The sequence below is a fragment of the Oncorhynchus mykiss genome, chromosome 4, assembly GCF_057628025.1.
Source record: "Oncorhynchus mykiss isolate SJ-2025 chromosome 4, ASM5762802v1, whole genome shotgun sequence".
NCBI classification, from domain to species: domain Eukaryota; kingdom Metazoa; phylum Chordata; class Actinopteri; order Salmoniformes; family Salmonidae; genus Oncorhynchus; species Oncorhynchus mykiss.
In genome coordinates, this window is record NC_143025.1 from 25,437,172 (window position 1) to 25,465,164 (window position 27,993).

At 43.9% G+C, this 27,993-nt stretch overlaps 2 protein-coding genes and 1 pseudogene across 21 annotated transcripts in view; 2 read left to right on the plus strand and 1 right to left on the minus strand.

The window, feature by feature from the left end:
* Positions 1-2,054: 2,054 nt before the first annotated feature.
* On the minus strand, positions 2,055-12,720 carry LOC110521582 (replication factor C subunit 4). Of its 2 annotated transcripts, none has more exons than XM_021599224.3 (11): positions 12,342-12,720; positions 12,007-12,125; positions 11,618-11,696; positions 6,140-6,219; positions 5,884-6,003; positions 3,941-4,084; positions 3,645-3,765; positions 3,398-3,523; positions 3,194-3,274; positions 2,513-2,626; positions 2,055-2,399 (listed from the first exon to the last, which is right to left on the minus strand). In XM_021599224.3, the coding sequence occupies exons 2-11, from the start codon at positions 12,117-12,119 to the stop codon at positions 2,304-2,306; spliced, it is 1,074 nt and encodes a 357-aa protein (XP_021454899.3). In that variant the 5' UTR covers positions 12,120-12,125; positions 12,342-12,720; the 3' UTR covers positions 2,055-2,303. The 2 variants fall into 2 exon arrangements, with proteins under 2 accessions (XP_021454899.3, XP_021454901.1); XM_021599226.3 differs by having other exon boundaries at positions 2,509-2,626.
* Positions 12,721-14,168: 1,448 nt separating this feature from the next.
* On the plus strand, positions 14,169-17,781 carry LOC149983957 (uncharacterized; annotated as a pseudogene).
* Positions 17,782-24,412: 6,631 nt separating this feature from the next.
* LOC110521584 (guanine nucleotide exchange factor DBS) overlaps positions 24,413-27,993 on the plus strand; it is a 70,339-nt gene continuing 66,758 nt past the window's right edge. For 11 of the 19 annotated variants that reach the window (XM_021599228.3, XM_090231602.1, XM_090231606.1 and 8 more), the window contains exon 1: positions 24,413-24,882. In XM_021599228.3, the coding sequence (XP_021454903.3) occupies positions 24,804-24,882 (79 nt within the window). In that variant the 5' untranslated portion in view covers positions 24,413-24,803. The remainder of the gene's footprint in view (positions 24,883-27,993) is intronic. The other 8 variants (XM_090231601.1, XM_090231607.1, XM_090231609.1 and 5 more) reach the window with 1 other exon arrangement.

Sequence of the window (27,993 nt, forward strand, 5' to 3'; positions counted from 1 at the left end):
CCAGTTCCCGCCAATATCCAGCAACTTCGCACAGCCATTTAAGAGGAGTGAGACAAAATTCCACAGGCCACAATCAACAGCCTGATTAACTCTATGCAAAGGAGATGTGTCACCAGATGAGGCAAATGGTGGTCACACCAGATACTAACTGGTTTTCTGATCTACCTCCCTACTTTTTTTTTTAATGTACAGTATCTGTGACCAACAGATGTATTCCCAGTCACATGAAATCCATAGATTAGGGTCTAATTTATTTCAATTGACTAATTAACTCAGTAAAATCTTAAATTGTTGCATGTTGCATTTATATTTTTGTTCAGTACATATATCATATATATATTTTCTTAAAATAGATATATATCATATATTTTTGTAAGATTCTGATTTTTCAGAGGGTGATGCAGCACCCATACTTCATGCAGCTATGGCTGAATATCAAGTAAAATGCAACAGTTTTGAAGACAATTATTGTTCCATTTTTGCACAAGAGGGCAGCGTTTTACAATATCAAGTGTCTGGCATGAGAATTTGAAAAAAAGTAACCACGTGAAGCCTTCAGCCATTCCAAGGCATAAGCGGTCGGCCTATACTCAATTCATTGTAGAAAAATCACACAATTACACTGTATTAATAAACACTGTATTGATTGATGATTTTATTAGTGCCACTGGGAGTTTTTTTTAGGACATTAAACAAGCAACAAAATCATATTTAAAGTCTGATCTAGCTAAAGATAAAGCCTATTGTGGTAAATAATGCAAAGGAGTAACCCCATGCTTCAGCCATGTAGCCAATATGCTGCATCAGACACACCTGCCTGATAATAAGGACCATGTACCTAAAGATAATGCATTTCATCAATATGTTATTGGGATGATTTCTTGAGGGGAATATTACATATTAAATGGTTTAATATAGGCTCAATGTCATCATTGTGGGGGGGGGGGGGGGGGGGGGGGGCGTTTAAGATGAAAAGCATTATTTTAAAGAAATTATAAAATAGTTTTACAACACTGTTTGTATCAATCCCAATTGTTAACTTATATTTTCCAGTGATTAAGACAATGTATGTCTTATAATATGGTGGGGTATGCAAAATAGGTCAACTATGAGCACCTTTATCCCTTGAATGTTTTGGCATTCAGGTCCAATAAGTCACTTTCTGAGCACTTCTACAATAGGCAAATATGTATGGGAGTTTTTGTTCAAATCAAAAGGGGTGCTTTCAAAAAGTGATTGAATTCAAATGGAGTTACCCATCATCATTCACAAGGTAGGATGTTAAGTGACATACAAGGTAAGTGACATACTGTACAATGATTGATCCTGTGAAAGTTGATGCTCCAGTTGGCCCCTGCACGGGAGGGGTTGAACCTGTCACCATGCTTGCTGGGAGAGGACATTGGGGAGTTGTTGGGCATCAGGTTGTGAATCACCTTCTGTGCAATGAAGTGAAGAGTCACTTCAACGAACATTCAATGCTCATCTGAGCACAAACACCTATTGAGGCTACCTTTTCGTGCCTGAAAGCCTGCTGGTAGTGCTTGAAGCGCAACAACTGCCAAGCTGCCCTGATCCCTGTGCTGGCCCAGGCATGCCGTTGTCATCCTACGCAATATTTGTGAGATGAATAGTGATCCCTGTATGGAGAAGTGGCTCAAAGAGATGAGGCAAGGCCTTTCTCAGCCTTGCGATGTAGCTGCTGCATGTCTGGATGACTCAAAAATGTGACTACCTCCATCAGCTACTGTACCAGAATCGAATAAACAGGGCAGTACACATACACCAGACCTGGCAGACGCTTGCCGTGCTGAAGCAGTCAACGTATGAACTACACTAAACTGACAATGTTGATCTGTTACGTCTGTAATCATATTGTAATGAAACAGGCAGGGTGCAGGTCTCGAGCCCGAGGTCCGGCGCGCTATCGACTGTGCCGCAAAATAATGTTGTACGGCGGAGTCGATTTCTGCGCTTATAAACCCAGAGTCGTTACAATACTTTTAAAATGCATTGATGTGAGATTATATATGATGCATACTATGGACAGTATGTGCATGTCTGCAAAGAAGCACCCATATCTTTATTTATGTATAAAATATGGTTACATGTGTTTTTTTCCTAACTGACTCAAAACCCAGATGTGAAATCACAGTACTTTTTAATGAAACTGACCCCTGAAGTATGACAGCACTGATTAACAAATATAGTATTTAAAAGAAACACATTTAGATTAATGAGTAAAAACATGTATCAAAAAAAGCAGTTGGTTAGGATGTAAACGTAGAGGAGAGGTTGTAGGGTCAGTTACTCTGGGTGGCTTGCTGCAAGATCACAGAACACAGACTCAGCATCTGCAGGTACTCATCTGCACCATCCACTAGACACTTATCAACCACCTGGAAGTAGAAGACAAATCAATAAGTCACTACTACTGTAGGCATCGTAATCACAACATTATTGAAAGAATAATATTACCACAATGCAAGTTATGCCCTTTTCAAACACCTACTGCCATCTTTTCCGTGATGGCAGACTTCTGCTTGTCGTTCAGCTCTTCCTCTATGATGGCTTCGTGTAGCTGGTTGATGATCTGTGTGGCGGCATAGCCTTCATCTACCATGTTCTGTAAGAGGCAGAAAGGCCTGGTGAATAGTCTGGTAGAGCAGTATGCGAAACATTAAGAACACCTTCCTAATATTGTGTTGCACCACCCCCTTTTGCCCTCATAACAGCTTCAATTTGTCAGGGCATGGACCCTACAAGGTGTTGCTACAGTGATGCTGTCCCATGTTGTCTCCAATGCTTCCCAGAGTTGTGTCAAGTTAGCTGGATGTCCTTTGGTTGGTGGAACATTCTTGATTACACGCGGGAAACTGTTTAGCGTGAAAACCCCAGCAGCTTTGCAGTTCTTTACACAAACCGGTGCACCTGGCACCTACTACCATACCCTGTTCAAAGGCACTTAAATATTAGTCTTTCCCATTCACACAATGCATGTCTCAATTGTCTCAAGGCTTAAAAATAATTATTTAACCTGTCCTCCTCACCTTCATCTACACTGATTGAAGTGGATTTAACAAGTGACATCAATAAGCGATCATAGCTTTCACCTGGTCAGTCTGTCATGGAAAGGAGTTCTTCATGTTCTTCCATATGTATTGAAGGAGCAATAGAAAACCAATGTACATACCCGAACAGCAATCTCTAGTTTTTCAAATGTGCCCTTGTAACAGATTTTAAGCAAATTGTCGATCATCTTGGGGGGAACAACCTTAAAAAGATGAATGTGAGCATGGTCAGCAAACGTTTGATACCTCCTTTGACAGGATTGCACACAGTGCATAAAACCGGTAACTATTACTGATGTTGAGTGTAATACAGTTGAAGCACTCACCCCTGCTATCTCTATGACCGCACTCTCCGTGATCTCATTATCTGTGTTCAGCCGTGCAGCACTTTGAAGAAAGGTTATGGCTTTTCTCAGATCCCCCTCTGAAACCTTCACCAACGCTGCAATTCCCTGCAGGAAAACAGAATTTTAAGGATAACGGAAGATGATTCCTTGAAGTAAAAAGGTGTGTACAGAGCATTTCTTTGTAAAAATATTATTTCAAAGACATTTGCCAGTTTGCAATCCTCACCTCCTTCGAGTACTTGAGATTCTCCTTGTAACAGATTTCTAGCAGGCGCTCTTCTTGGACCTGATTGGCCAGAGGTTTGAAGCGGAATTTTGAGCATCTGGATGTCAATGGCTCAATAATCCTGAAAATCAAATCACATTCAAGTTGAGTTAGCTTAGCAACAGATTTAACATTTATTACAGCATGTTGTAAAGTGTCTTAAAGAGTTTGTGTGGTTTTGTATTGGACTCCTAAACCAACCCCCAATATGAATGTAATATTCTAGTGTGCCTCTTGGAGTCTGAAACCCAATTGACCTGCTGACATAGTTGCAGATGAGACAGAAGCGGGTGGTCCGGGACTCCTTCTCCATGGTGCGTCTGAGAGCAGCTTGAGCAGCGTTGGTCATTGAGTCAGCCTCATCCAGGATGATGATCTTAAAGGGTGGGCATGGTTTCCCACTGTCAGAGGTAAGGAAGGGAAAGAAACTTTAATATCATAATTTAACATGAACAAGATGCTGACAGTTATATGGGGTAAGGAAAGGGCATGCGTTATATGGTCTGATCTGTTGTGTAGATTTTACACTTGTGGAAATTGGCTCTTTCTTCTTACAGAAGAAATATATGCATTATAAATGGTAGCAATTGTAAGGGAACAGTTTAGAGATTATGGCAAAATTATTAGACCAAAGGTGAGGACAACAGTTCACCTGACACGACTGAATCCAAACATTACACTGTTGATTTCATGCCTTTTACATGTATTTTTAGTTGATAATGAAATCCAGAAATTCTTCAGGTGAATTTTATTTTGCCCCCCAATTTGAGCAAAATAAATATTAACTTTTTTATTTGTTGAAAATAAAACTTGAAAAAGACCAGCAAATCAGCTCCAAGTGATTTTTATTTGAAAAAACCTGTTCCAAAATATTACCAAGCATAAAATAAAGATATACTGTATGTAAATGTATACAAATGTACGCAAGGTTTGAAGTGATTATGTTTTAGGCATCTGTTTCGGCTTCTTGCTGTCAATTTGCAATCTAGAAATTATTTGTAATTATGTTCCAGCCCCCTGACAATCCCCTCAAAAAAACTAAAAACATTACATTTTGTTTTTAAATTGGCCCGCAGCTTAATCTAATTGATGATCCCTGAGCTAAGTTCTAAACACAATATCACAGTATTAGGTGTTCACAACGCAATTCACGATAACAGATCATACATTTTGGAGCGCATATGAAGGAGTCATGAGTGCATTCCGGTGCACATTTTCTTCACAATAGAGAAACATAGACTCATTCTGTTCAGAACAACCCAGATTATGACGACATGTCATCTTGTAACTGTACATCAAACAGTGATCATAAAAGTTGACACTGTATATGACATGAGTTTTATGATTTGGAATGTGTCAAGTGCACATTTGGTATTTTGTTTGCTTGTTTGACATCAAAGATATATTTATTATAATCCTCAACGTCTCATCTTTCAAAATACATAGTCCTTTTAAATTTACAGCATTTCCCACACTCAAACAAAACATTTCTTTTTCATAAAAGTTGGCAAATTAGCAGGAGGGATGTGGGCAAATTCTTGTCGTGCGCGGTGCTCAAGTTCAGAACGGCTGTCCGTCAAAACCCATACAGAGCTGTGAAGCGCAGAGCCAGAGCTCTGACGTCATGTATAGCATGTTACTGTTGATGGATTCTGTCAAAATGTAACATGTTTTATGTTAAACTACAGTTTGTTTGCTTCCTGTTTAGAGAATGATTACTGTGAGTATTAATGGAGTTCAGGCCATGAAACTGTGTGTACGCCAATTTAGAAATGTTGACCTAATCAGATAAGAGGCAATTGCCCAGGATCAGAGAGCAGGGTCAGGCCCAGAACAGAAGACGGATGGCTAAACAAAGAGCGGACCATGGACATTCCACAGGAGCCAGAGGGAAACTCATTTGGGTCATAAAATGTATAGTTGGGGAGGTGACACCTACAAGAGGGGTGTGACCAAAAGGAGGGAAGAGTATAAAATGTGCTGTGAACTTTCTAAATGCATGCACTCAGCTGACTGTATCCTTGGTATTAAAACACTTGAAACGTCAAGCTTTTAGTCTCAATTCATTATTGCAAAGAGGTTGCAATAGTATTTTTCTTTTTAACACGGTACACCGACTGCGTTTCAATTTAGGCTGTTTATCAGGTAAACAGCCTAAACAGGTATGAGAGTGTAAAGGGTTAAGGAAACTTGTACTTGCTCAGTGCGGTGTCCTGCTACAGTCAGCTGGGCAAATCTCTTGACTTTCTCTCTGACCACCTGAATCCCTCTCTCATCAGAGGCGTTCAGTTCCAGGACTCTCTGTCGGTACAGCTCTGGCCTGTGGAGAGGAACAGACAGGGAAAACTGACTGTGGTGTATACAAGCACTGTACAGCTGAAACCCACAAAACGCAGTGCCTGCATAAATTGGGAGTTGGCATGCAGTAATCTGTAAAGCTGGTGAGTCACTCTCACCCATAAAGTTCCCTGGCTGCAGCCAGGATGGTGGATGTCTTTCCTGTTCCAGGTGGTCCATAGAACAGCAGATTGGGGAGCTGCAATGGAGATGATATAATATAAGGTGTCCAATCAAAAATGTATTTTTTGATCAATGGGTAAAATAATGTTAATTGTGTAGATAATCCTTTAAGAAAACCAATGATCCAAACCTCATGTTTCTATCATAATCCATTCAATTTTGGGGGGAGTTCTTACTCTCTGATGAGAGAAGGATTCAGGTCAAAATTAGTACGACTAAATCAATGGAGGCCAGATAAATGTTTGTCATAAAAACAGGAATATAGCATTGTGTCAGCTAGGCTGGATGCTGTTGTGAGAATTAAGGCTACCTGACAGGCTTAGCATTGAACTCATCTTCTCAAATCCAGAAAAAAATGAAACAATAGGAGGTAAACTAGTAAAGTGATAACAGTTCAAACCCACGGTTCGGTACATATTGCGGTTTTGGGGTCACGGTGCGGTTTTGGGGTCGTGGTTCGGTTTAGCAGGAAAATGTAATGCCAACAGTTACTGTACTTCATTTTTGTTTTGGCAAAAGATGTAAAACTAACCCAGGAATACATCATGAGCCATAATGTAGGGCCTTATTAAATTATTATATAAATACAGTGCCTTGCGAAAGTATTCGGCCCCCTTGAACTTTGCAACCTTTTGCCACATTTCAGGCTTCAAACATAAAGATATAAAACTGTATTTTTTTGTGAAGAATCAACAACAAGTGGGACACAATCATGAAGTGGAACGACATTTATTGGATATTTCAAACTTTTTTAACAAATCAAAAACTGAAAAATTGGGCGTGCAAAATTATTCAGCCCCCTTAAGCTAATACTTTGTAGCGCCACCTTTTGCTGCGATTACAGCTGTAAGTCGCTTGGGGTATGTCTCTATCAGTTTTGCACATCGAGAGACTGAAATGTTTTCCCATTCCTCCTTGCAAAACAGCTCGAGCTCAGTGAGGTTGGATGGAGAGCATTTGTGAACAGCAGTTTTCAGTTCTTTCCACAGATTCTCGATTGGATTCAGGTCTGGACTTTGACTTGGCCATTCTAACACCTGGATATGTTTATTTTTTAACCATTCCATTGTAGATTTTGCTTTATGTTTTGGATCATTGTCTTGTTGGAAGACAAATCTCCGTCCCAGTCTCAGGTCTTTTGCAGACTCCATCAGGTTTTCTTCCAGAATGGTCCTGTATTTGGCTCCATCCATCTTCCCATCAATTTTAACCATCTTCCCTGTCCCTGCTGAAGAAAAGCAGGCCCAAACCATGATGCTGCCACCACCATGTTTGACAGTGGGGATGGTGTGTTCAGCTGTGTTGTTTTTACGCCAAACATAACGTTTTGCATTGTTGCCAAAAAGTTCAATTTTGGTTTCATCTGACCAGAGCACCTTCTTCCACATGTTTGGTGTGTCTCCCAGGTGGCTTGTGGCAAACTTTAAACAACACTTTTTATGGATATCTTTAAGAAATGGCTTTCTTCTTGCCACTCTTCCATAAAGGCCAGATTTGTGCAATATACGACTGATTGTTGTCCTATGGACAGAGTCTCCCACCTCAGCTGTAGATCTCTGCAGTTCATCCAGACTGATCATGGGCCTCTTGGCTGCATCTCTGATCAGTCTTCTCCTTGTATGAGCTGAAAGTTTAGAGGGACGGCCAGGTCTTGGTAGATTTGCAGTGGTCTGATACTCCTTCCATTTCAATATTATCGCTTGCACAGTGCTCCTTGGGATGTTTAAAGCTTGGGAAATCTTTTTGTATCCAAATCCGGCTTTAAACTTCTTCACGACAGTATCTCGGACCTGCCTGGTGTGTTCCTTGTTCTTCATGATGCTCTCTGCGCTTTTAACGGACCTCTGAGACTATCACAGTGCAGGTGCATTTATACAGAAACTTGATTACACACAGGTGGATTGTATTTATCATCATTAGTCATTTAGGTCAACATTGGATCATTCAGAGATCCTCACTGAACTTCTGGAGAGAGTTTGCTGCACTGAAAGTAAAGGGGCTGAATAATTTTGCACGCCCAATTTTTCAGTTTTTGATATGTTAAAAAAGTTAGAAATATCCAGTAATGTCGTTCCACTTCATGATTGTGTCCCACTTGTTGTTGATTCTTCACAAAAAAATACAGTTTTATATCTTTATGTTTGAAGCCTGAAATGTGGCAAAAGGTCGCAAAGTTCAAGGGGGCCGAATACTTTCGCAAGGCACTGTATATATATATATTTTTGCCTAATTCCATTTGTTTTTTGCAGGTTTCAGATTTTTGTTTGTCAGGGTTTCACACTCAGAAATGACACAAAATGTCATGTTCTATGTTCACAACGCTTAAACCACATCAGGAGACCATTTGAGGTCTGGGAAAAATATAAGAAATGTACATTTTTGGGTGTAGATATACCATTTAATTTAGGTGAACACCAGCAAGAGCCTTGCTTGGTTAGCAGTGTTTCTGTAGCCCACGTGATCGCAAATCACCACTGGAGTGAGGTAGGCAAATAATCATGATATCATTCTGTCATGTATGCATAGGCTACTTTGTAGTTAACATTTCATTTAGGTTTTTGGGAAAGCCTTTCCATCTACCAGAAGACTGTTGTTATTAATATAATCGCTAAGGGCTACACCGTGGCAGACAAACGCACACACACAGACAGGGGCATTCCCGCACCGTTGCTTCTTCAAAAAGTTGAAGGAAAATAAGAATTACTTATCCATTTTGTTCATGTGTTATCATCAAATTAATTAATGTTCAAATAAATTCAATACATCTAGTTGCTTTCCTACTAAGTTAAATACATTTTTGCTTCTACTGGGAAGCCAAAATGGTCCCAAAGTGGAGATTTAAATGATGAGGATCCTCCAATTCTTGTATATCGACCCCAATACTGACAATCGTAGAGAACTAGTTTCCGGCTGCGCCTCCCAAAAAGGAAAGTATGAAATTAAGCAATTGAGATTATAATTACAACGTGCGCATAGGCTATTCCGTTAAAACATCTGGAGGCTACAATGTAAAGCTCAGCTTTACAGTACTAAAAAGACGCATACACTGCAGTTTAGATGTTTTATCTATTTAAACATCCATTCGGGTTCACAGTGCAGACCGAACAGAGGTCCCCAAATAGAATGGTTCGTTACTAATGTGTACCGTTACACTCCATTAAGATAGATATTGATTTGGGACATGATATGTAGTATTTTCATATTTTAGTATACGCAGTTCATATTAATACCAAGTTCCTGTTCTTTCTCAAAGACTACTCACAAAAAACATCTGTGAAATGTCAGAGCACTGAGTGTACCCCAAGCTTTTAATTTTAAAAGCCTTTTACATTTAATTCAGCTCATTTCATGCTAATTTTGCCATTCGTGAAACAACTTGAAGACGACGACCACAAAATGTAAAATCATCAAAAGTTTTGGTGATGAAGCTGAAATGCTCCGTCAACAAAGCTCAACACTTATTATCAGCTGTGCAGTTGAAGTCGGGGCGGCAGGTAGCCTAGTGGTTAGAGCATTGGACTAGTAACCGGAAGGTTGCAAGATCAAATCCCCGAGCTGACAAGGTCGTTCTGCCCCTGAACAAGGCAGTTACCCACTGTTCCTAGGCCGTCATTGGAAATAAGAATTTGTTCTTAACTGACTTGTCAAGTTAAATAAAAAGGTAAAAAAATATAGATATATATATAAAAAACGCTTACGTACACTTAGGTTGGAGTCATTAACTTGTTTTTCAACCACTCCACAAATTCATTGTTAAACTATAGTTTTGGCAAGTCGTTTAGGACATCTACTTGTACATGACAAGTAATTTTTCCAACAATTGTTTACAGACAGATTATTTCACTTATAACTCACTGTATCACAATTCCAGTGGGTCAGAAGTTTACATACACTAAGTTGACTGCGCCTTCAAACAGCTTGGAAAATTCCAGAAAATTATGTAATGGCTTTAGAAGCTTCTGATAGGCTAATTGACATAATTTGAGTCAATTGGAGGTGTACCTGTGGATGTATTTCAAGGCCTACCTTCAAACTCAGTGCCTCCTTGCTTGACATCATGGGAAAATCTAAAGAAATCAGCCTCCAAAAAACCTCCAACCAAAAAATATTGTAGACCTCCACAAGACAGGTTCATCCTTGGGAGCAATTTCCAAACGCCTGAAGGTACCACGTTCATCTGTACAAACAATAGTACGCAAGCATAAACACCATGGGACCACGCAGCAGTCATACCACTCAGGCAGGAGAAGCGTTCTGTCTCCTAGAGATGAATGTACTTTGGTGCGAAAAGTGCAAATCAATCCCAGAACAACAGCAAAAGACCTTGTGAATATGCTGGAGGAAACAGGTACAAATGTATCTATATCCACAGTAAAACGAGTCCTATATTGACATAACCTGAAAGGCCGCTCAGTAAGGAAAGAGCCACGGCTCCAAAACCGCCATAAAAAAGCCAGACTACAGTTTGCAACTGCACATGGAGAAATGTCCTCTGGTCTGATGAAACAAAAATAGAACTGTTTGGCCATAATGACCATTGTTATGTTTGGAGGAAAAAAGGGGAGGCTTGCAAGCCGAAGAACACCATCCCAACCGTGAAGCACGAGGGTGGCAGCATCATGTTGTGGGGGTGCTTTGCACTTCACAAAATAGATGGCATCATGAGGATGGAAAATGATGTGGACATATTGAAGCAACATCTCAAGACATCAGTCAGGAAGTTAACGCTTGGTCGCAAATGGGTCTTCCAAATGGACAATGACCCCAAGCATACTTCCAAAGTTGTGGCAAAGTGGCTTAAGGACAACAAAGTCAAGGTATTGGAGTTGCCAGCACAAAGCCCTGACCTCAACCTATAGAAAATTTGAGGGCAGAACTGAAAAAGCTTGTGAGAGCAAGGAGGCCTACAAACCCGACTCTGTCAGGAGGAATGGGCCAAAATTCACCCAACTTATTGTGGGAAGCTTGTGGAAGGCTACCTGAAATGTTTGACCCAAGTTAAACAATTTAAAAGGCAATGCTACCAAATACTAATTATGTGTATGTAAACTTCTGACCTACTGGGAAAAGCTGAAATAAATGTCAGATTAAATGTCAGGAATTGTGAAAAACTGAGTTTAAATGCATTTGGCTAAGGTGTATGTCAACTTCCAACTTCAACTGTATAAGGTTACAAAATCCAACTTTTTGGATATAATGGTAATGATGTGTTAGAGAAAGACCCCACTGAACGATTCAGAACACAAAGTATCATATTTGTCTTGGTAAAATGTATTTTACCAGTGAAATGTCATCACCAAAGTGCGTTTTCATCCACTCTGGGCATATGTAAAATTCAAACAGAACCCCCAGCAGACAGTATTTACCCTAGACATATGAGTCGTCACTCTCATGGATCTGAAGAGGGTACTTACATCGGCGCCCTTTATAGTCTTCTTCAGCACAGCAACCACCTCCTCTTGAAATGCCACCTCTTCCATACATTTTGGTCTACTGTAAACAGCCAAACAATGGATTTCAGTGTGCAGTTGATCATATTAATGCAGGGTTTTCTTTCTGGCTAAACATAGCAAGCTACTTATCACAAAGATATTTGCCTGCCGCTGCATGAATTATTATTATTATTTGTGCACCTTTATTTAACCAGGTAATGTTAGGCCAGTTGAGAACAAGTTCTCATTTACAACTGCGACCTGGCAGTTTCAGGGAAGAATAGCAACTGTTCATTGTGTGTCTGGATTTTAATTTTATGAAGGAAGATTCACAAGGGCTTACATTACAGCCGCGGATAAATTGAACTTACTATTTCTCAACCCAGGGGACAGACTTCTGCTTCTTCTCTCCACTGGTCCCGGCACCTTTCTCTTTCAGAGGTCTGGTGCCTTGAGTAGATGTTCCTTTCAAAAACGCCTGCATGGCTCTCTAAATAGGAGTTAGAAAACAGACCACTGCCCATTAGTCACTGAGCGATACTTGCGTGTCAAAGAGGGCGACGTTCTCTTTCTGTGACAAGCAAGCTAGCTAGCTGGCTAAACAATAACAACCACCACTTAGCGAGATCCCTACTGTAACGAGATCGCAGAACAGTTTGCAAGTAAGTTAGCTACAGATTATCAGTTGCTTTCAAGCTTTGGTTACCTGTAGCTATATAAAATGCGTTAACATTCGAACTGTGTTAGTTGTTGACATGTGTGGTAGATTTCCCGCCCTGATGAAAATGCGACGCCCTTTTCCGTCTACGACGTCAATCTTTTCCCTCCAATCAGAGAGTTCTTCTTCTTCTCTGGTATAATTATAATGGCGTTCGCTACCTACTGTGCGGGTAGATAATAAACAGCCGCAACAAGTAAATAACGCGTGGTAAAAAATATTAATATCAGAAATAATGCTAAACTAATTAACTTGTTTTTCTGTTAAAATTACAAATCAGGTCCTTACACAGACTCAGATGGATCCTGTGAGGGCGGGACATTTTCTGATGACAGTAGTCCGTGCAGTGCTTCTGCCATTTAGTCTTGGAGCCCCAAAAACGTTTTGTCTACAATTTTGTCCAGCTTCTTGGACTCTTGTGCAGTACAATTGATAACTGTGGCTATATGCTACAAAATCCACCTTCTTCACAATGAGTGTATCCAGATCACTTCTTCAGTATGTGGCCTCTTGCCCCTTCACCTCCTCCACATATGAGATCTGCTGTACAGCCCTGATCCTTGACACCTTGACCTCTTGCACACAAATGGGGGACTCAAGGAAGTCCGGAGTATGATCTGCTCCACAGTTGCAACATTTTCCATTCACAGATTCTTTAATAACATAATTCTCCCATCTGCAAACATTTGACAAGTGGCCATATCTTTTACAATCCCCACAGCAAATGCTCTCAATGCACACCTCTAGGAGGCATTTTGCCTTCTCCCTATAGTTCTCAGCCATTAGCTTCCCCCACGATTGCCTAATGTGAAGTAGGGTACAATCCCAACTAGAGGTCAACCGATTAATCGGAATAGCCGATTAATTAGGGCCGATTTCAAGTTTTCATAGCAATCAGAAATCGGTATTTTTGGACACCGATTTGGCCATTATTTATTTATTTTTTACACCTTTATTTATCCTTTATTTAACTAGGCAAGTCAGTTAAGAACACATTCTGATTTTCAATGACAGCCTAGGAACAGTGGGTTTAACTGCCTTGTTCAGGGGCAGAATGACAGATTTTTATCTTGTCAGCTCAGGGATTTAATCTTGCAACCTTACAGTTAACTAGTCCAACGCTCTAACCACCTGATTACACTGCACTCCACGAGGAGACTGCCTGCTGCGCAAATGCAGTAAGAAGCCAAGGTAAGTTGCTAGCTAGCATTAAACTTATCTTATAAAAAAACAATCAATCAATCATAATTACTAGTTAACTACACATGGTTGATGATATTACTAGATGATCTAGCGTGTCCTGCGTTGCATATTGTAGCGAACAGCACAGACAGCTGTGTGTTATGTGTTAGTTAGGCTTGTAGGTGGTTGTGTTGTACTTACCAGTACCCAGTGTTCGCGGGGTCCGACATGCCAATCAACCTGCTATCTGCCAATCACGGGAATGCCTGGAATGTTCTGATGCCGGGCATCCTGGCGGTTGGCGGAGTGGCGTGGAGGGGGGTTGGGCACGGGTTGGAGCATTGGAAGTTAAGACCAGGTTTAGCCTTTGTTCTCTCTCTTACGTCTGGGCTTCACAAGAGAAGGTCACGATTGGCTTGTGGGTTATCTTTCATTTATTTGGCGTGAGCTACGGCTTAAGTTGGTTTAATAAACCGTCAATTCGTAAACTCAACCCCCTGACTGGACAATTGTTCCTTTATGATCTAATCAGGTCATTACATTGGTGTCGGAAGTAAAAACGTTGATAAAAGTTAGCCAGCTAGCTAGCTGACTTATGTGGCTAGCTACTGTCGGTGAGAACCAGGGTTGAAAATGCTTAGAGGGAATCTGAAAGTGAAGGTGGAGGTAGGGGACGATTATGGCCAAGGAGGTGCGTGTGCATGGACGTCGGAGGATCTGGCTGAGGAGATCGCCAGGGCGTCGGAGCCCAGAGGCTGCTTGAGGGAGGACGTTAGAGTGATGGCGGCTGAAGCGGGCATGAGTCCTTCGTCGACTGTGTTTCGCGCGGATTCTGGGGGCGGACCGAAAGGGTGCGACGCGGCGCGACGAGGAATCTGGGGCTCAAGATGTTAACAAACAAGGCGGCGCCCAGTTCCCGGCTGCTTCCGTAACTGTTAAGACCCCGAAGTATTCCGGTAAGGCGGATTGGGAAGCTTTTCATGCTCAGTTTGAACTGTTAGCTCATTTTAGGGGGTGGTCGGATGAAGAAAGGGCACTGCAGTTGGCTTTATGACTCACGGATGAAGCTCTGGCCTGTTTGATATTGATTAGCCCCGAGGACAGACATGATTATGGTGCTTTAGTGGGAGCACTGAGGAGGCGCTATGGACAGTGTGTACAGCCAGGGCTACTGCGCTCCGAACTGAGTAATAGACGCAGGCAGCCTGGAGAGCCTCTACAGGTGCTAGCTAATGACATTGAGAGCCTCTCTCAGCGGGCATATGCTCACATGCCCCCCTCTGTGCAGAGCGAGCTAGCACGGGACCAGTTCATACAGGCGCTCTCTCCTACGGAGCTGCACATACAGACCCAGCTGGCTCATCCTGAGTCATTGCAGATAGCCTTGGATGGCTTTTGAGAGGGAGTTGGTCTGGGCTGGGGCTTTGGTGGGGGTGCAGGGAGACAGACCCTCTGTGCGAGCTGGGGGGCAGAGCAGCCCGGAGACAGAAAAGCCTGCATGGGTGGCTGAAATGACAGAACTCATGCGTGCTGTGTCACTACAGGCGGCACAAAACACACGCCCTGGTCCCAGGGTCTGCTGGGGTTGTGGCCAGCCAGGCCATCTGTGCCGGGTTTGCCCCATGTCCCCCAGAGCTCAGGGAAACGGCTCGGGGTCCGGGTAGTGCGGACCCCTTGCTTTCTATCTCAACCACCATCTTCTTCAGGAGGAGCCCACCGGCACAGACGGGGAAGCAAGGCTCCACTTCCCCCAGAAGCAGACGAGGGCAAGCGGATGGAGCCTGTTGTTGTGGTGGGCCGGACCTGTGTTGGGGACTTTTGTCATGTCCCTGTCCCTGTCACTGTGGAGGGAGTGCCCTGCTCTGCCCTGGTGGACACTGGGTCCACAGTAACCTTGGTGAGGCCAGATATTGTGCCAGGTTGGACTCAGTGTGAGCCCACAACTGTGCAGCTCCGCACAGCCACAGGTGAGCTGGCACCCATGAAAGGGAAGGGACTCATGACTGACAGTAGGGGGCAGGTCTGTGCGTCATCCTGTGTGGGTGGCGGCTGTGCAGGACCCTTGTATACTGGGGTTGGACTTTCTTAGGAGCACAGGCTGCCAGTTAGACCTAAATGGGGGCACACTGAGCTTCCAGGGAGGGTCGGCAGTCACCATGGCCCCCCCTAATGTCACATTCACTCAACACAACAAACCCTTTACTCCAACAGTTAAAGCAGCTGAGACTCATGGCTGCCCCCCCTCCCCCACATCTGTGTGTGACTTTTCCCCAGCCCCCCTGTCACCTACGGCTGTGTGTTACATTCCCCCAGCTACCTCCACGACACAGCCCTCTGTGAGCCCGGGCCGCACCCCCCCAGCCCAGCTACCCCAGATGGGAGAGGAGAGGACACTGTGCAGTGAGAGAGATATGGGGGAGGAACTGTGTTGGTCTTGACCCCGAGTAGCAGGAACGGTTGTGGCAGTTGCTGTTTGAATTCAGAGACAGCTTTGCCCTGAGTGAGGAAGAGGTGGGTCAGACTCATCTGGTGCAGCATGAGATCGACACAGGTGATGCTCGACCCATCAAGATGCGTCCTCGCCGTATTCCGCTGGCACGCCAGGAGGCGGCAGACAAGGCTGTGTTGGAGATGCAGCGGGCAGACTTCATCGAGCCCTCAGACAGCCCCTGGGCGGCGCCAGTCGTCATGGTTCCGAAGGGGGGCAAGCTGAGGTTCTGTGTGGACTACATGCGGCTGAATGAGGTAACCAGGAAGGACTCATCCCCCCCATACCACGCATCAATGAGTCGCTGGACCTGGTTAGGGGGTCCTCCTGGTTTTCCTCACTAGACCTCCGCAGTGGCTAATGGCAGGTACCCCTCTCCCCAGAGGCCAGAGCCAAAACTGCATTCTCCACTAAGAGAGGACACTGGCAGTTCAAGGTCCTGTGCTTCGGCCTGTGCAACGCTCCAGCTACTTTTGAGCGTTTGATGGACAGGGTGCTGGATGGCATCCCCCGACAGCAGTGTCTGGTATACCTCGACGACATCCTAGCCCATGGCAGCTCCTTCCAGTCAGCCCTGGGGGCGCTACGGCGTGTGCTGGAGAGGGTGGCTTCCGCAGGTCTGAAGCTCCACCCCGAGTAGTGCCACTTCATGAGGAGAGAGGTGTCCTTCTTGGGCCACTGAGTGGGGAAGGAGGGGGATCAGCACCATGGAGGACAAGTTGGGGGTTGTCCAAGACAGGCCCACCCCCACCGACCAGCGTCAGCTGAAGAGCTTCCTGGGCCTGGCCTCGTACTGCAGGAGGTTTGTACAGGGCTTCTCAAGTGCCGCTGCTCCCCTGAACCGCATGCTGCCAAAGGACAAGGCTTTCACTTGGACAGTGGAGTGTGAGGAGGCGTTCAACACCCTCAAACGTGCACTGATCGAGGCCCCCGTGCTCTCCCCCCCTGACCTCACCTTGCCCTTTATCCTGGACACAGACGCGAGCAATGTGGGCATGGGTGGAGTGCTGGCCCAGGTGGGGCCAGAGGGGGAGAGAGTGGTGGCGTACTTCAGCAAAACATTTGACAAACATGAGCGCCGCTACTGTGTCACCCGGCGGGAGCTCTTGGCTGTTGTGGCTTCCGTCAAACACTTCAAGTACTACCTGGGTGGCCTGCCCTTTACTGTAAGGACTGACCACTCTGCTCTCCAGTGGCTCATGTCGTTCAGAGAGGCAGGTGGCTCGCTGGTTGGAGGAGCTTCAGCCGTACGACTTCACAGTGGTACACAGGGCAGGGGCACGCCACTCCAATGCCATGTCCCGTCGGCCCTGTACTGCAGACAGCTGCCGCCACTGTGAGCGGAGAGAGGGACGGGAGAGAGAGCTGTGTGCAGAGGGGGTCTGTGCCACAGTGTGTCGGGCGAGCGGGCCTGTCTGCTGTGAGCTGCAGACTGTCGACGTGGCTGAATGGGGGCAGGGACGGGACACAGACCTACAGCCAGTGTTACAGTGGGTAGAGGTGCAGGTGAGGCCACCATGGGAAGAGGTGACAGTGCTCTCACTCCCGACCAAAGGGTTGTGGTCAAAGTTTGAGAGCGGGCATGGAAGGAGTCAGCTACGGGAGAGGAGAGGTGGCAGGTGGTGGTCCCAAAAGCATTGCAGGAGGCTGTGCTCCAGAGTACTCATGGGGGGGTGGGGACTGGACACTTTGGGGTCACAAAAACACTCTGCCGCCTCCGTCAGGGCTTTTACTGGGGGCAGCACAAGAGGGATGTGAAGGACTTTTGCCGCCGATGTGACAACTGCACAGCGAGAAAGGGCCCCCCAGGCCGCTCTCATGCTCAGCTCCAACAGTTCCCAGTGGGGGCTCCCATGGAGAGGGTGGGAGTGGATGTAGTTGGGCCGTTCCCCACGACAGACAGTGGAAACCGCTGGGTGCTCACGGCCATGGACTATTTCACAAAATGGCCTGAGGCCTATGCTCTGCCTGACCAGGAGGCAGGGACCATCGTCAACGCCCTGACAGCGGGGATGTTCAGCAGGTTTGGAGCTGCAGAGTCCATCCACAGCGACCAAGGCAGAAACTTTGAGTCCCATGTGTTCGCCACCAAGTTTGAGAGGCTGGTTATGCACAAGACCCGCACTACTCCTCTCCATGCTCAAAGTGATGGCCTTGTGGAGCGTTTCAACAAAATGCTTGGACAGCAGCTGGCCATCGTCTCTTCCAAACACCAGCGTGACTGGGACAAGCACCTGCCTATGGTCCTCATGGCATGCCGCTCCACTGTCCAAGACTCCACCTCCTGCATGCCTGCCCTCCTCATGCTGGGGAGAGAGACCCGCACCCCTGCGGAGATGGCGTTTGATCGGCCCCTGGATAGCCCTCATGTTCCCCCGGGGCCAGTGTATGCCCGGAGACTCCAGGACCGCCTGGAGACAGCCCACACCTTCGCCAGAGAGCAGCTGGTGAATGTAGGTTTGAGGCAGAAGAGGAACTATGACGTGCACACCCCGGGAAGGCACTTTGTGGCTGGGGAGCTGGTCTGGGTCTACAACCCCCTAAGGAAAAAAGGCAGATGCCCCAAGTTGGACAGTCACTGGGTGGGACCCTGCAGTGTCCTGGAGAGGGTAGGGGAGGTTGTTTACCGGGTGCAGCTTCCTCCCAGGGGGAGAAAGGTGACACTACACCGGGACAGGTTAGCCCCATACAGAGGGGCCTCTTCTCCCCAAACCCCAGGAACCCCCACAATTCCCCTCTCTGGCAATGACATTCTCCAGGCACCCACCCCCAGGTGCCGCAGACAAGGCTCCTGACAGTCCACTCCCCCTGTCTCCCTGTGTTACTGCGTATTGCGTACTGTATTACTCATTCCCACTTCCTTGTCCCCCATATCCCTGGAACCACCAGCTTTCATATGTTCTGAGCAAGGAACTTAAACTTTAGCTTTCTTACATGGCACATATTGCACTTTTACTTTCTTCTCCAACACTTTGTTTTTGCATTATTTCAACCAAATTGAACATGTTTCATTTTATTTGAGGCTAAATTGTTTTTATTGATGTATTATATTAAGTTAAAATAAGTGTTAATTCAGTATTGTTGTAATTGTCATTATTACAAATACATTTTATTTTTAAATCAGCCGATTAATCGGTATCTGCTTTTTTTTGGTCCTCCAATAATCGGTATCGGCGTTGAAATATCATAATCGGTCGACCTCTAATCCCAACAGGGTTTTAACATTTAGAAATTTCAATAATCATCACTCGTGATACGGCTTTTGAAACATACGACTCTTAACTTTCATCAACGACAAATCCTTCAAATAAAAAAGATACACTTACTCTAGCAGTTTTGCACAGGCTGCAGAGCCATACAGCTGTAGATGCCTCCGTCTCGGAGCATACTAAATAGCTAATAAGCACAGGTGGTTGCCTCTTGTATTCTGTCTGTTTTATGTAAACAAGCACTGTAACCCTAACATGGTGTGCATCAATTTAATCTTTCATTTTTTGATAATGACTTCTCGCTGAAATGAAATATAAAGTCCTTATGCTCCCAATACCAAGTGACGCGTGTTAACGTTAAGGTTGAGCATCAGGGATTTTAACAACTCAACGCTACAGAAGACGCCTTCATCCAATGACTCTTATGTGTAATGTAATGGAACTAAGGGTGTTTTCACATAGTCCTCTTTAAAAGAACCAATCTCATTCCTCTTTAAAGTGAACTCTGGGGTAGAAAAAGCTAAATAGCTCAATTATCTTTGTAGTCACACTGCCCTTGCATTTGAATGAGGACTCTACTCTTCTGCCAGTTCACTTCACCTATTTTGTGGTCTGAGTCCTCTTTGCATTCACATTGCTATGTTTAGAAAGGAACCAAATAACTTTTTCCAACATTCACTCAATAGACTCTGGGTTTTTATAAAGTGCAGGACAAGCCATTCCATCATAACGTGTTAACGGACAGCTAGCTATACCTACTTACATTTTGGAAGATAGTAGATTGCATTTAATTAAAAGATTAGACATAATAATTGTAATAATAATACATTATTAACATGTAAATATGATTGATAACAGAATAAATAGCAGTAGAATAACTGCAGGTTAAGTAATGCTGTAATTAAAAATTATACACCCAATGTAGGCTACTGCCACTTTAAGTGGCTAGTATTGATTTTGTACCCTATGTTGTGATTCTCACCAAATATGTTGTCTTCTCACACCATTCAAACCCCACAATCGAATAAACAACGGACAAATCTCTCTTAGTCTATAGATCACATTATTGCAAACAAATAATCTGCACTCAAAACTCCACACATTTTGTGGAATTTCTGTGCATCTATAATATCCAAAAACAATGTTTTTCCCCCCAAACCTGCACATCATATTCTCCCTTTTGTGGCACCAAAGTAAGTGGGTGTTTATATGGCAGAGGAAACGGTGTTGCAGTAGTCAAGTGTGTGGCGCAGGAGTAATGACAAGCGAACTTGGGGAGCTTTGCGTTCACATTGCGCTAAAAAAGGGAACGGACCGAAGAATTCAAGTGAACTTAACTCAGACCACCTCTTGAGATGGTCTCAGTTCGGTTCGCTTCGGGGCTTTTTTGAGGGGTCTGAGTTCCTTTGGAGTTTTCACACTGCACAAAAAAGGAACCAAGTGTGAAAAGACTCGGAGTCATGATCAAGGGCTAATGCCACGTTCATAATGTAATAACCTGACTAGATCATAAAGGAACAATTGTCCAGACAGAGGATTGAGTTTACGAATTGACGGTTTATTAAACCAACTTTACACAGGCTACTGTTTGGCCGTAGCTCACGCCAAATAAATGAAAGATTACCCACAAGCCAATCGTGACCTTCTTTTGTGAAGCCCAGACGTAAGAGAGAGAACAAAGTCTAAACCTGGTCTTAACTTCCAATGCTCCATCCCCCTGCCCAACCCCCCTCCACGCCACTCCGCCAACCGCCAGGATGCCCGGCATCAGAACATTCCAGGCATTCCCGTGATTGGCAGATAGAAGGTTGATTGGCATGTCGGACCCCGCGAACACTGGGTACTGGTAAGTACAACACAACCACCTACTAGCCTAACACATAACACACAGCTGTCTGTGCGGGTCGCTACAATAATAACTGGGAACTCAGCAAAAACGATGGTCAACTGGGAAAAATCGTTTAAAGGTCATCCGACAAGGAATTCCAAATCAGGAACTCTAGCATCTTTTGTCGAGTTAAAAGCAACTGGGAACTCGGATATCTCAGACTTCCGAGTATTCAAAACAACTGGGAACTCATGGAAAAAAACTAGCTGTGACTGGGAAAAATCTATTTCAACGGTCATCCAGCTCCGAATTTCAACTCGGGAACTCAGGGCCTCTTTCTAGAGCTCTGACGTTCCGACCTGAAGATCACTGACATCATGATTTGACCTCATATTTTTCCAGTTGTTTAGAAAGCGACATTTCTAGAGCGCCTACTTTCCAACCTGAAAATCACTTTCATGATTTGACATTGTTTTTTGGGGGCGTTCTCATGTCACGTTCACATGCTAGTCGGAACTAGGACATTTCCGAATTGCTGATTCGTTGAACACTGCACTGTTTGTAACTACAACCTATTACCAAGTCGGACATTTGAGTTTCCTAAAAAAAATCATTTTGAACGGTCATCCAACTCTGAATTCTGAAGTCAGAAACTCGACCATCGTTCTATAGCTCTGACATTGCGACTTAAAGATCACTGATTTGCCTTTTTTTTTCTGAGTTCCCAGTTGTTTTGAAAGCACCATAGCTCGTTTAGCAGGCACCCTGCTCAGAAGACCAATTCAGGTCACTTTTGCCAGATCCAGTGCGCTATTCTTCTTCGATGAGGTTTAATAGAGGTTGGCATCCAATAAATGTTGCATTACCGCAACCTACAAGACTGGAGTATAACTCCCTTATACTTTGATTGAAAAAAATGTAATAAATAAACAAATACCCTACCACCTAATACTCACAAAAAATATGTCATTAATAAATAAAACACCACCGTACTCTGGGACTTATGTTCCATCCCTGCAGTACAGTTGATAACCATTGCTATAAATGCTAAAAATCTAATCTTGTTGAAACAAATATCACTTGTTGGTTTATCCCTCTGTACTGGTACAGATCTAATACTCACACCACTCCTCTCAGGATCCCTCATCCTTGACCCGTCTTCCTCTACTTTCTTCACTGCCTCGGCATATGACAACTTCTGCACTACTCTAACCCTGGAAACCTCAACCTGCCTCTGGCACTGGACATTTCTGATCCCCAGCCCAATGGGCACCTCTACAATTAACACATACCGCTACTTTCCCCATTGCTACACATTTCTTTGTCTCGTGTCCTTCTGCACACTTCTCACACCTAGGAATATCCCTGCTACACACTGCTGCCACATGCCCATGAGCTTGACACCTGTAACAATGTAATGTATTCGGCATAAAAGCTCATATAGGATAACTTATATATCCTTACATCACTTTGTTGGGCAAAGACTCAACATCAAAACTCAAAAGAACAAACAACAACTCTTCTGTTTCACCACTCACTCCACCCTGTCTGCGTCGCACCAAACGATGAGCATCACAAACACCGGGAATCTTCTCCTTCAGTTGGTCAACTTTCACATTTACCGCTACACCAGCAATCACTCCTTTCAATGGCACCCTTTTCTTGAGAGCAAAACAATTCACATCTCTTGCCTCCATTCTGTTAATGTGGAGCACCTGCTCACTCTAACCAGCAGAATCACAAACAATTATCACAAGACCACTCCTGTTTACCCTCACCGATTTCACAGCACCCAACTCTGTTTTCACCCACCCCGAAACCACAAATGGATCAGCCAAAAGGCAAAGGTCCACTTTTTCCAAAAACTTCACTCCGACTGTCAGACTCATCTTTATCCTGACCCACAGTGCACGCCTCGGGCTCAGAGAACTTCACCACACCTACCACCTCCGATACTTTTCTCTCATTCACTTCCATTTCTCCTCCTGTCTTCTGCTCACTCTGCTTGCACTTTCTACCATTCTTCTTTAACAAACCATCTCCTTTTTTTTACGCCATTTTGAACCCGACTCAAGCTCACCCTCTTCCTCCCTCTCTCTCTTAGACCTCTTCTGCCTCTCATATTCCCTCCATTCCTCCCACATATTCTAAGTATACGTCTCCTTTTGATAATACTGCACTTCTCTTGACATACATCTTGTTCTTGGCTTCTGAAGGGACACCATTTAACCAGCTGCCACAAACTCTGTACAATCAGCACGAACCCCTCGGGATGTAAAGCTCAACAGTGCATCCCGCTTGTAAAGAAGCTGCTTCGCCTTGATGATCTTCTTTATCAATAGCTAACGTAACGCTTTTCCATTTCAAACAAGCACGCTGTTCCAACCACCGTCGGCCGTGTCGCCATGACAGCATCGCACTATTCTTCTGTTCTTCATTTACACAATTAACCAAAACAAGGCTGCTTCTAGTCACTTTGACTGAATCGACAATCAGAGAGGTGAGCGACAGTAGCATTTCAAAAGTCAGAAGCGGCTTCCTCTCCTCCATCTTTTCTTCATCGACCCTAGAGAGGGTCGTTGCTGTTGTACTAGGAATGATGTATGAAAAATAAGTGGTGAAATAAGTTAAAATAATATGTAGGCCTATAGCCTACACATTTTCATTCTGATAATATTTTATGCCTCTCATCACCAGTCACGACCAGCTGTGCGTCACATGATTGTCTCCAGTGGTGATGGAGTGGGAGCACAGATGTCTGCTGAGCGGTTTCTCAATGTTCATCTCCTAGGCAATCGCCACGGTCCCAAGAGCACTGGCATGTGGTAAGACGATAATGCTATTGGCTTGCATTTCATCTCTTGGCTGGATTTCATCAAAATGTGGGACAGAATAGTAAAGGGGTGGGTTGCCGTTATTGGACGGGGTTTCAAAACCAAAAAGAAGGGTAAACAGCCTTGATGATGCTTTCTTTCATGACGTTCCAATAGTAATGCTAAATGTATTAATAGTCATATCTACATATTTAGTTTTTGTATGCTAGTAGCCAATTTCAGCCTACATATTCCCATTATTAAAATGGATGACTTGAAAATCAAATCCTTCACTTACAATATTATATTTTAAATTGATATAATATTATTGAATATCATAATTGGATTTCTGTTATATTGTCTGCCATTTAAACAATACTTTTCATAATTATTAATAATAATAACAATTAAATCATTTTCTTGAAACAACGTTTTTGTCATGGCCTATGAGGTACTTTAGCTCCGTTCCATTGGCTCTATATCTCCAGGTTTTGTGTTAGTGAATTCATTAGCCCCCTATCTCCCCAAGGCAGGTAGCAGCTCTCTGATTTGCTTCCTGGTGTCTGACTCAGCCTTTATTACAGCAAGCCGAGCATCTGCTTGAAAGCACCATGAAATCCTCCTGATTGGCTCACCCAGTGAGTGTGTGTGTGTGTGTGTGAGTATCCGTTATTAATGACACACACATACTATGCTACATTGTATTGTCATTTTTGACGTGAAGAGATATTTTCAGTGGAGTTAGAGGTATCCTCAGACCCTCAAGTTGCTTCCCTTCTTTCACATCATCCCTCAGAGGTGCTTGCGGACTGGGAAGCATTGTGTGAGGAGGGTGCTTCATGCTCCGGTGAGGGAGCGGATTGACGAAGGAGAGTGGACCGAAGAGAAGAGGAGGGGAGAGAGGAGAGCAGACGCTGCCCACACCCTGAGATGCTCTGCTGTCTGATAGAAGATGAGATGTCTCTGCAGGAGTTCCAGCAACGTGTGGGCTGTGTCATCACACATGTCGGTGAGTGTCCTGTCTTTATCCCTCCATGAGCCATCAGCCAAGGGGATACCCAGCAGCTGCTCCCTGCATGGTCTCCCTATTCCAGACAGCATCTTTAGAGATGCCTAGATATGAAATGCTTGACTATAGAGATACATGTGTGAATATTTGGTCTAAACGGATAGAAATGTCAGGTTTGGGCTGATCATAATTGTTGCAATTTATACACAATTTACATTTGAAACAGTTCAAGTTCAGAGTCAGCCTTACACAAATAACCATGTAGCATGTTGTTATCCACTACTCATTTACATTTTGGACATTTGAGTCATTTTGCAGACGCTCTTATCCAGAGCAACTTACAGTAGCAATTAGGGTAAAGTGCCTTGCTCAAGGGCACATTAACCGGTTTTTCACCAGGCTGCTCTGGGATTCGAACCAGCAACATTTTGGTTACTGGCCCAATGCTCTTAACTGCTAGGCTACCTGCCACCCAAAATTGGGATCTGGTAGGTGGATTTATATTTTATTCTTGAGTAGATTTATAATGGACGCATCATGTTCCACTCCAGTCAGACTTGTCATTCCATGCTGGTTAGTGTGATGTGTAATAACTAGTTGTCACAGCACATCACAGTGAGTGGGTGTCATCAGAAAGTGTGATTGTCATATATTGAAAATGACTTTTCTATTCTCTGATAATCCCATCCTATTCTTATTATGAGTTTAATTGTAAATCACTGTAACCACATTTTAGAGACAATATGTGTATCATCATGCAGATAGATATACAGTATTTATCGGTGTCTATGGGTTTCGTTACATATTTTATGATACTCAATTGTTATTAGCCACAGAAGACAGCACAACCTAGTATACATCTCTTTAGGTTCCTATCTCCCCCTCTCAAAATTCCTCTTGTTCTCCTTCATTCCATATTCTACATCCGGGTCTTCCGGGCTGGGCAGAGGAAGTAGGTTATTGTGCCACGCTGGAGATTGTTACGGAGTGTATTCTATCACTGCTCTCGTGAGGCAGTCAGGCAGCAGCCATCTATTGAGGAGGGGACCATACAGCCAGTTACCATAGAAACTGAGATAGCCCAGGCTTGTGTGCATTGGCCCTATTGATTTATGGAAACGGCCTCTCCTGTGTTGCTGTTTGCATCTCTCACGCCCCCAAATTATCACAGACCCCCAATTATTTTCACTATCACACCCGTAGGGTGGTCTTTGGCCAACACATAACACATCCATAGACTTGGAGGCCCTCCTCCTTTACTCATTAACCATAATTAAATCATTGTCAGTGTCATGTTATATGTTGAGCGTTATAGATTGCTCTCATCATAACACTTTATTATACCGATCGGACCTAACGGTCCCAACAGTGTTCTTTAATGCAAGGTTCATAATGAGCTTCCCTATACTGAAGATGATTGCCTTGCTACACAAGAGACTGACAATAGTAATGTTATTCTGCTAGTGGCATTTATTCTCTATTGATTTCTTTAAAATCAAAGACACACCCCTCTGTTCATCTGTAAGGGATGTAGAGCTGTGCAGATTCAATCACATATTTGACATTAAAAGCCATGTGTGGGAAATGGTGAGCTTGGCAGCTGATGTCAGCAGCACTACATCAGAGATATTATTGCAGTTACACCTTGTAACAGGCTCCATGACTCAGAGAGAAAGAAAGCGAAAGAGGCAAGCCTTATCTGAGCTCTCATTGGTGGCAGGTGACAACATAGTTGCCGGAGTGTGAAGGCTGTGTAATCTAGGGTAACGGTGTATGGATTTTATGAATAATTCATGATAGAAATGATGTAGAATTCAAGCGGCTTCCTCTATCAAACAGAGTTATTAGAATGATCATACTGCAGACCATCGTCCCCTCACAGCTCTTCCAAACAAATTATATTTACAGGAAAATACACAACCGACTTGAAATGGTCCTTCAAATAGTTTTCAGGAAAAAAACAATGTTATGTTTTGTTGCCTCTAGCAACCGAGGAATTACAGTAGTGCAATGCCTCTTGTGTACAGGGCAATCCTCCACAACACATCCCAAGGATATCTAATATCTAATTCAATCTCCAAATCATATAGGGAAATATAAACTCAGTATTACATGAGTTAAATTCTTAACCTCATAGTGTGCAAAGATTTTGGCCCTGTGTAGCAGTAACCCTCATTTCAGGATGCCTTCTGTACTATTTAGTAGAGTAGAACAATGGAAATGTGTGGCATCGGTCATCCGTTGCTAATTGAACTAACGGGATTAGCATGGTCTGGCTACTCAAGGCTGGCCCCAGACACATACTATGTGGTTAACACAGGGAAATGAAACGGTCTATAGGCCTATATAAACAGAAAATACAACCACATCAAAACATGAGCCCAGACTAAAGACGCAGCTGACAGGGAATCGTAAAGGCACCAAGGCTGGAAAATGCATTAAAATGTCAGTGTAATCACTTTGTGGTTTTTTGTTTAAAACATACTTTCCACAGATGAGTAACCATTCTTGGCAGATTCTCACCAAGTGATCAGTGACAATGTACATGTTCCACTGGCTCTACAGCACCGACCTCGATCCTAGACGTTATGTATTTTGTGTGAGCATGTTTATGGCTTCTCTCAGGATGAATGTTGGCTTACTCGTCTGTCGTTCATTTTGTTGTAACTCTGGCACTGTAGTAGTTATATCCTCTTACAGTAAGCAATGAATCTATTGAGAGACTATCTACATCATAAAGAGTTAAATGGATAAATAGAAGCAGCATTGTTTTGTCCCTCCCTTTATCTATGTCTCCACCCCTCATCCTCTTAGCAGCCAAAGGGCCATTGCTATCTTCCAAAATCAATACCAGATGCCACCATGAGCGCGTGTGCCATGTCATTCTGTAATACTGATAGTCCATTCATAAGCCTTCCTTGGCACAGAAGGAGATATATAAAAAGTCCAGATTCTATCCCATATGCAGAGAGGTGAACAATGGAAAGGTCAGGAGGTCATCTTCTCTCCTGTTGGAACAGCAGCCCTGGTGTTCATCATCTCAAATGTCCTGATCAGATGCCTTCCTCACCTCTGACTTCTGAAATCATATCCCCTCACAACAATGCCATC

Bases quoted from the DNA above. Each gene is read 5' to 3' on its own strand.
- LOC110521582 (XM_021599224.3), bottom strand. From the start codon at position 12,119: ATGCAGGCGTTTTTGAAAGGAACATCTACTCAAGGCACCAGACCTCTG. The intron at 6,004-6,139 runs GTGAGAGTGACT...TCCTCTCCACAG, and splicing joins GCAGCCAGGGAACTTTATGG to GCCAGAGCTGTACCGACAGA. The intron at 3,766-3,940 runs GTCAATTGGGTT...TTTGATTTTCAG, and splicing joins ATCTGCAACTATGTCAGCAG to GATTATTGAGCCATTGACAT.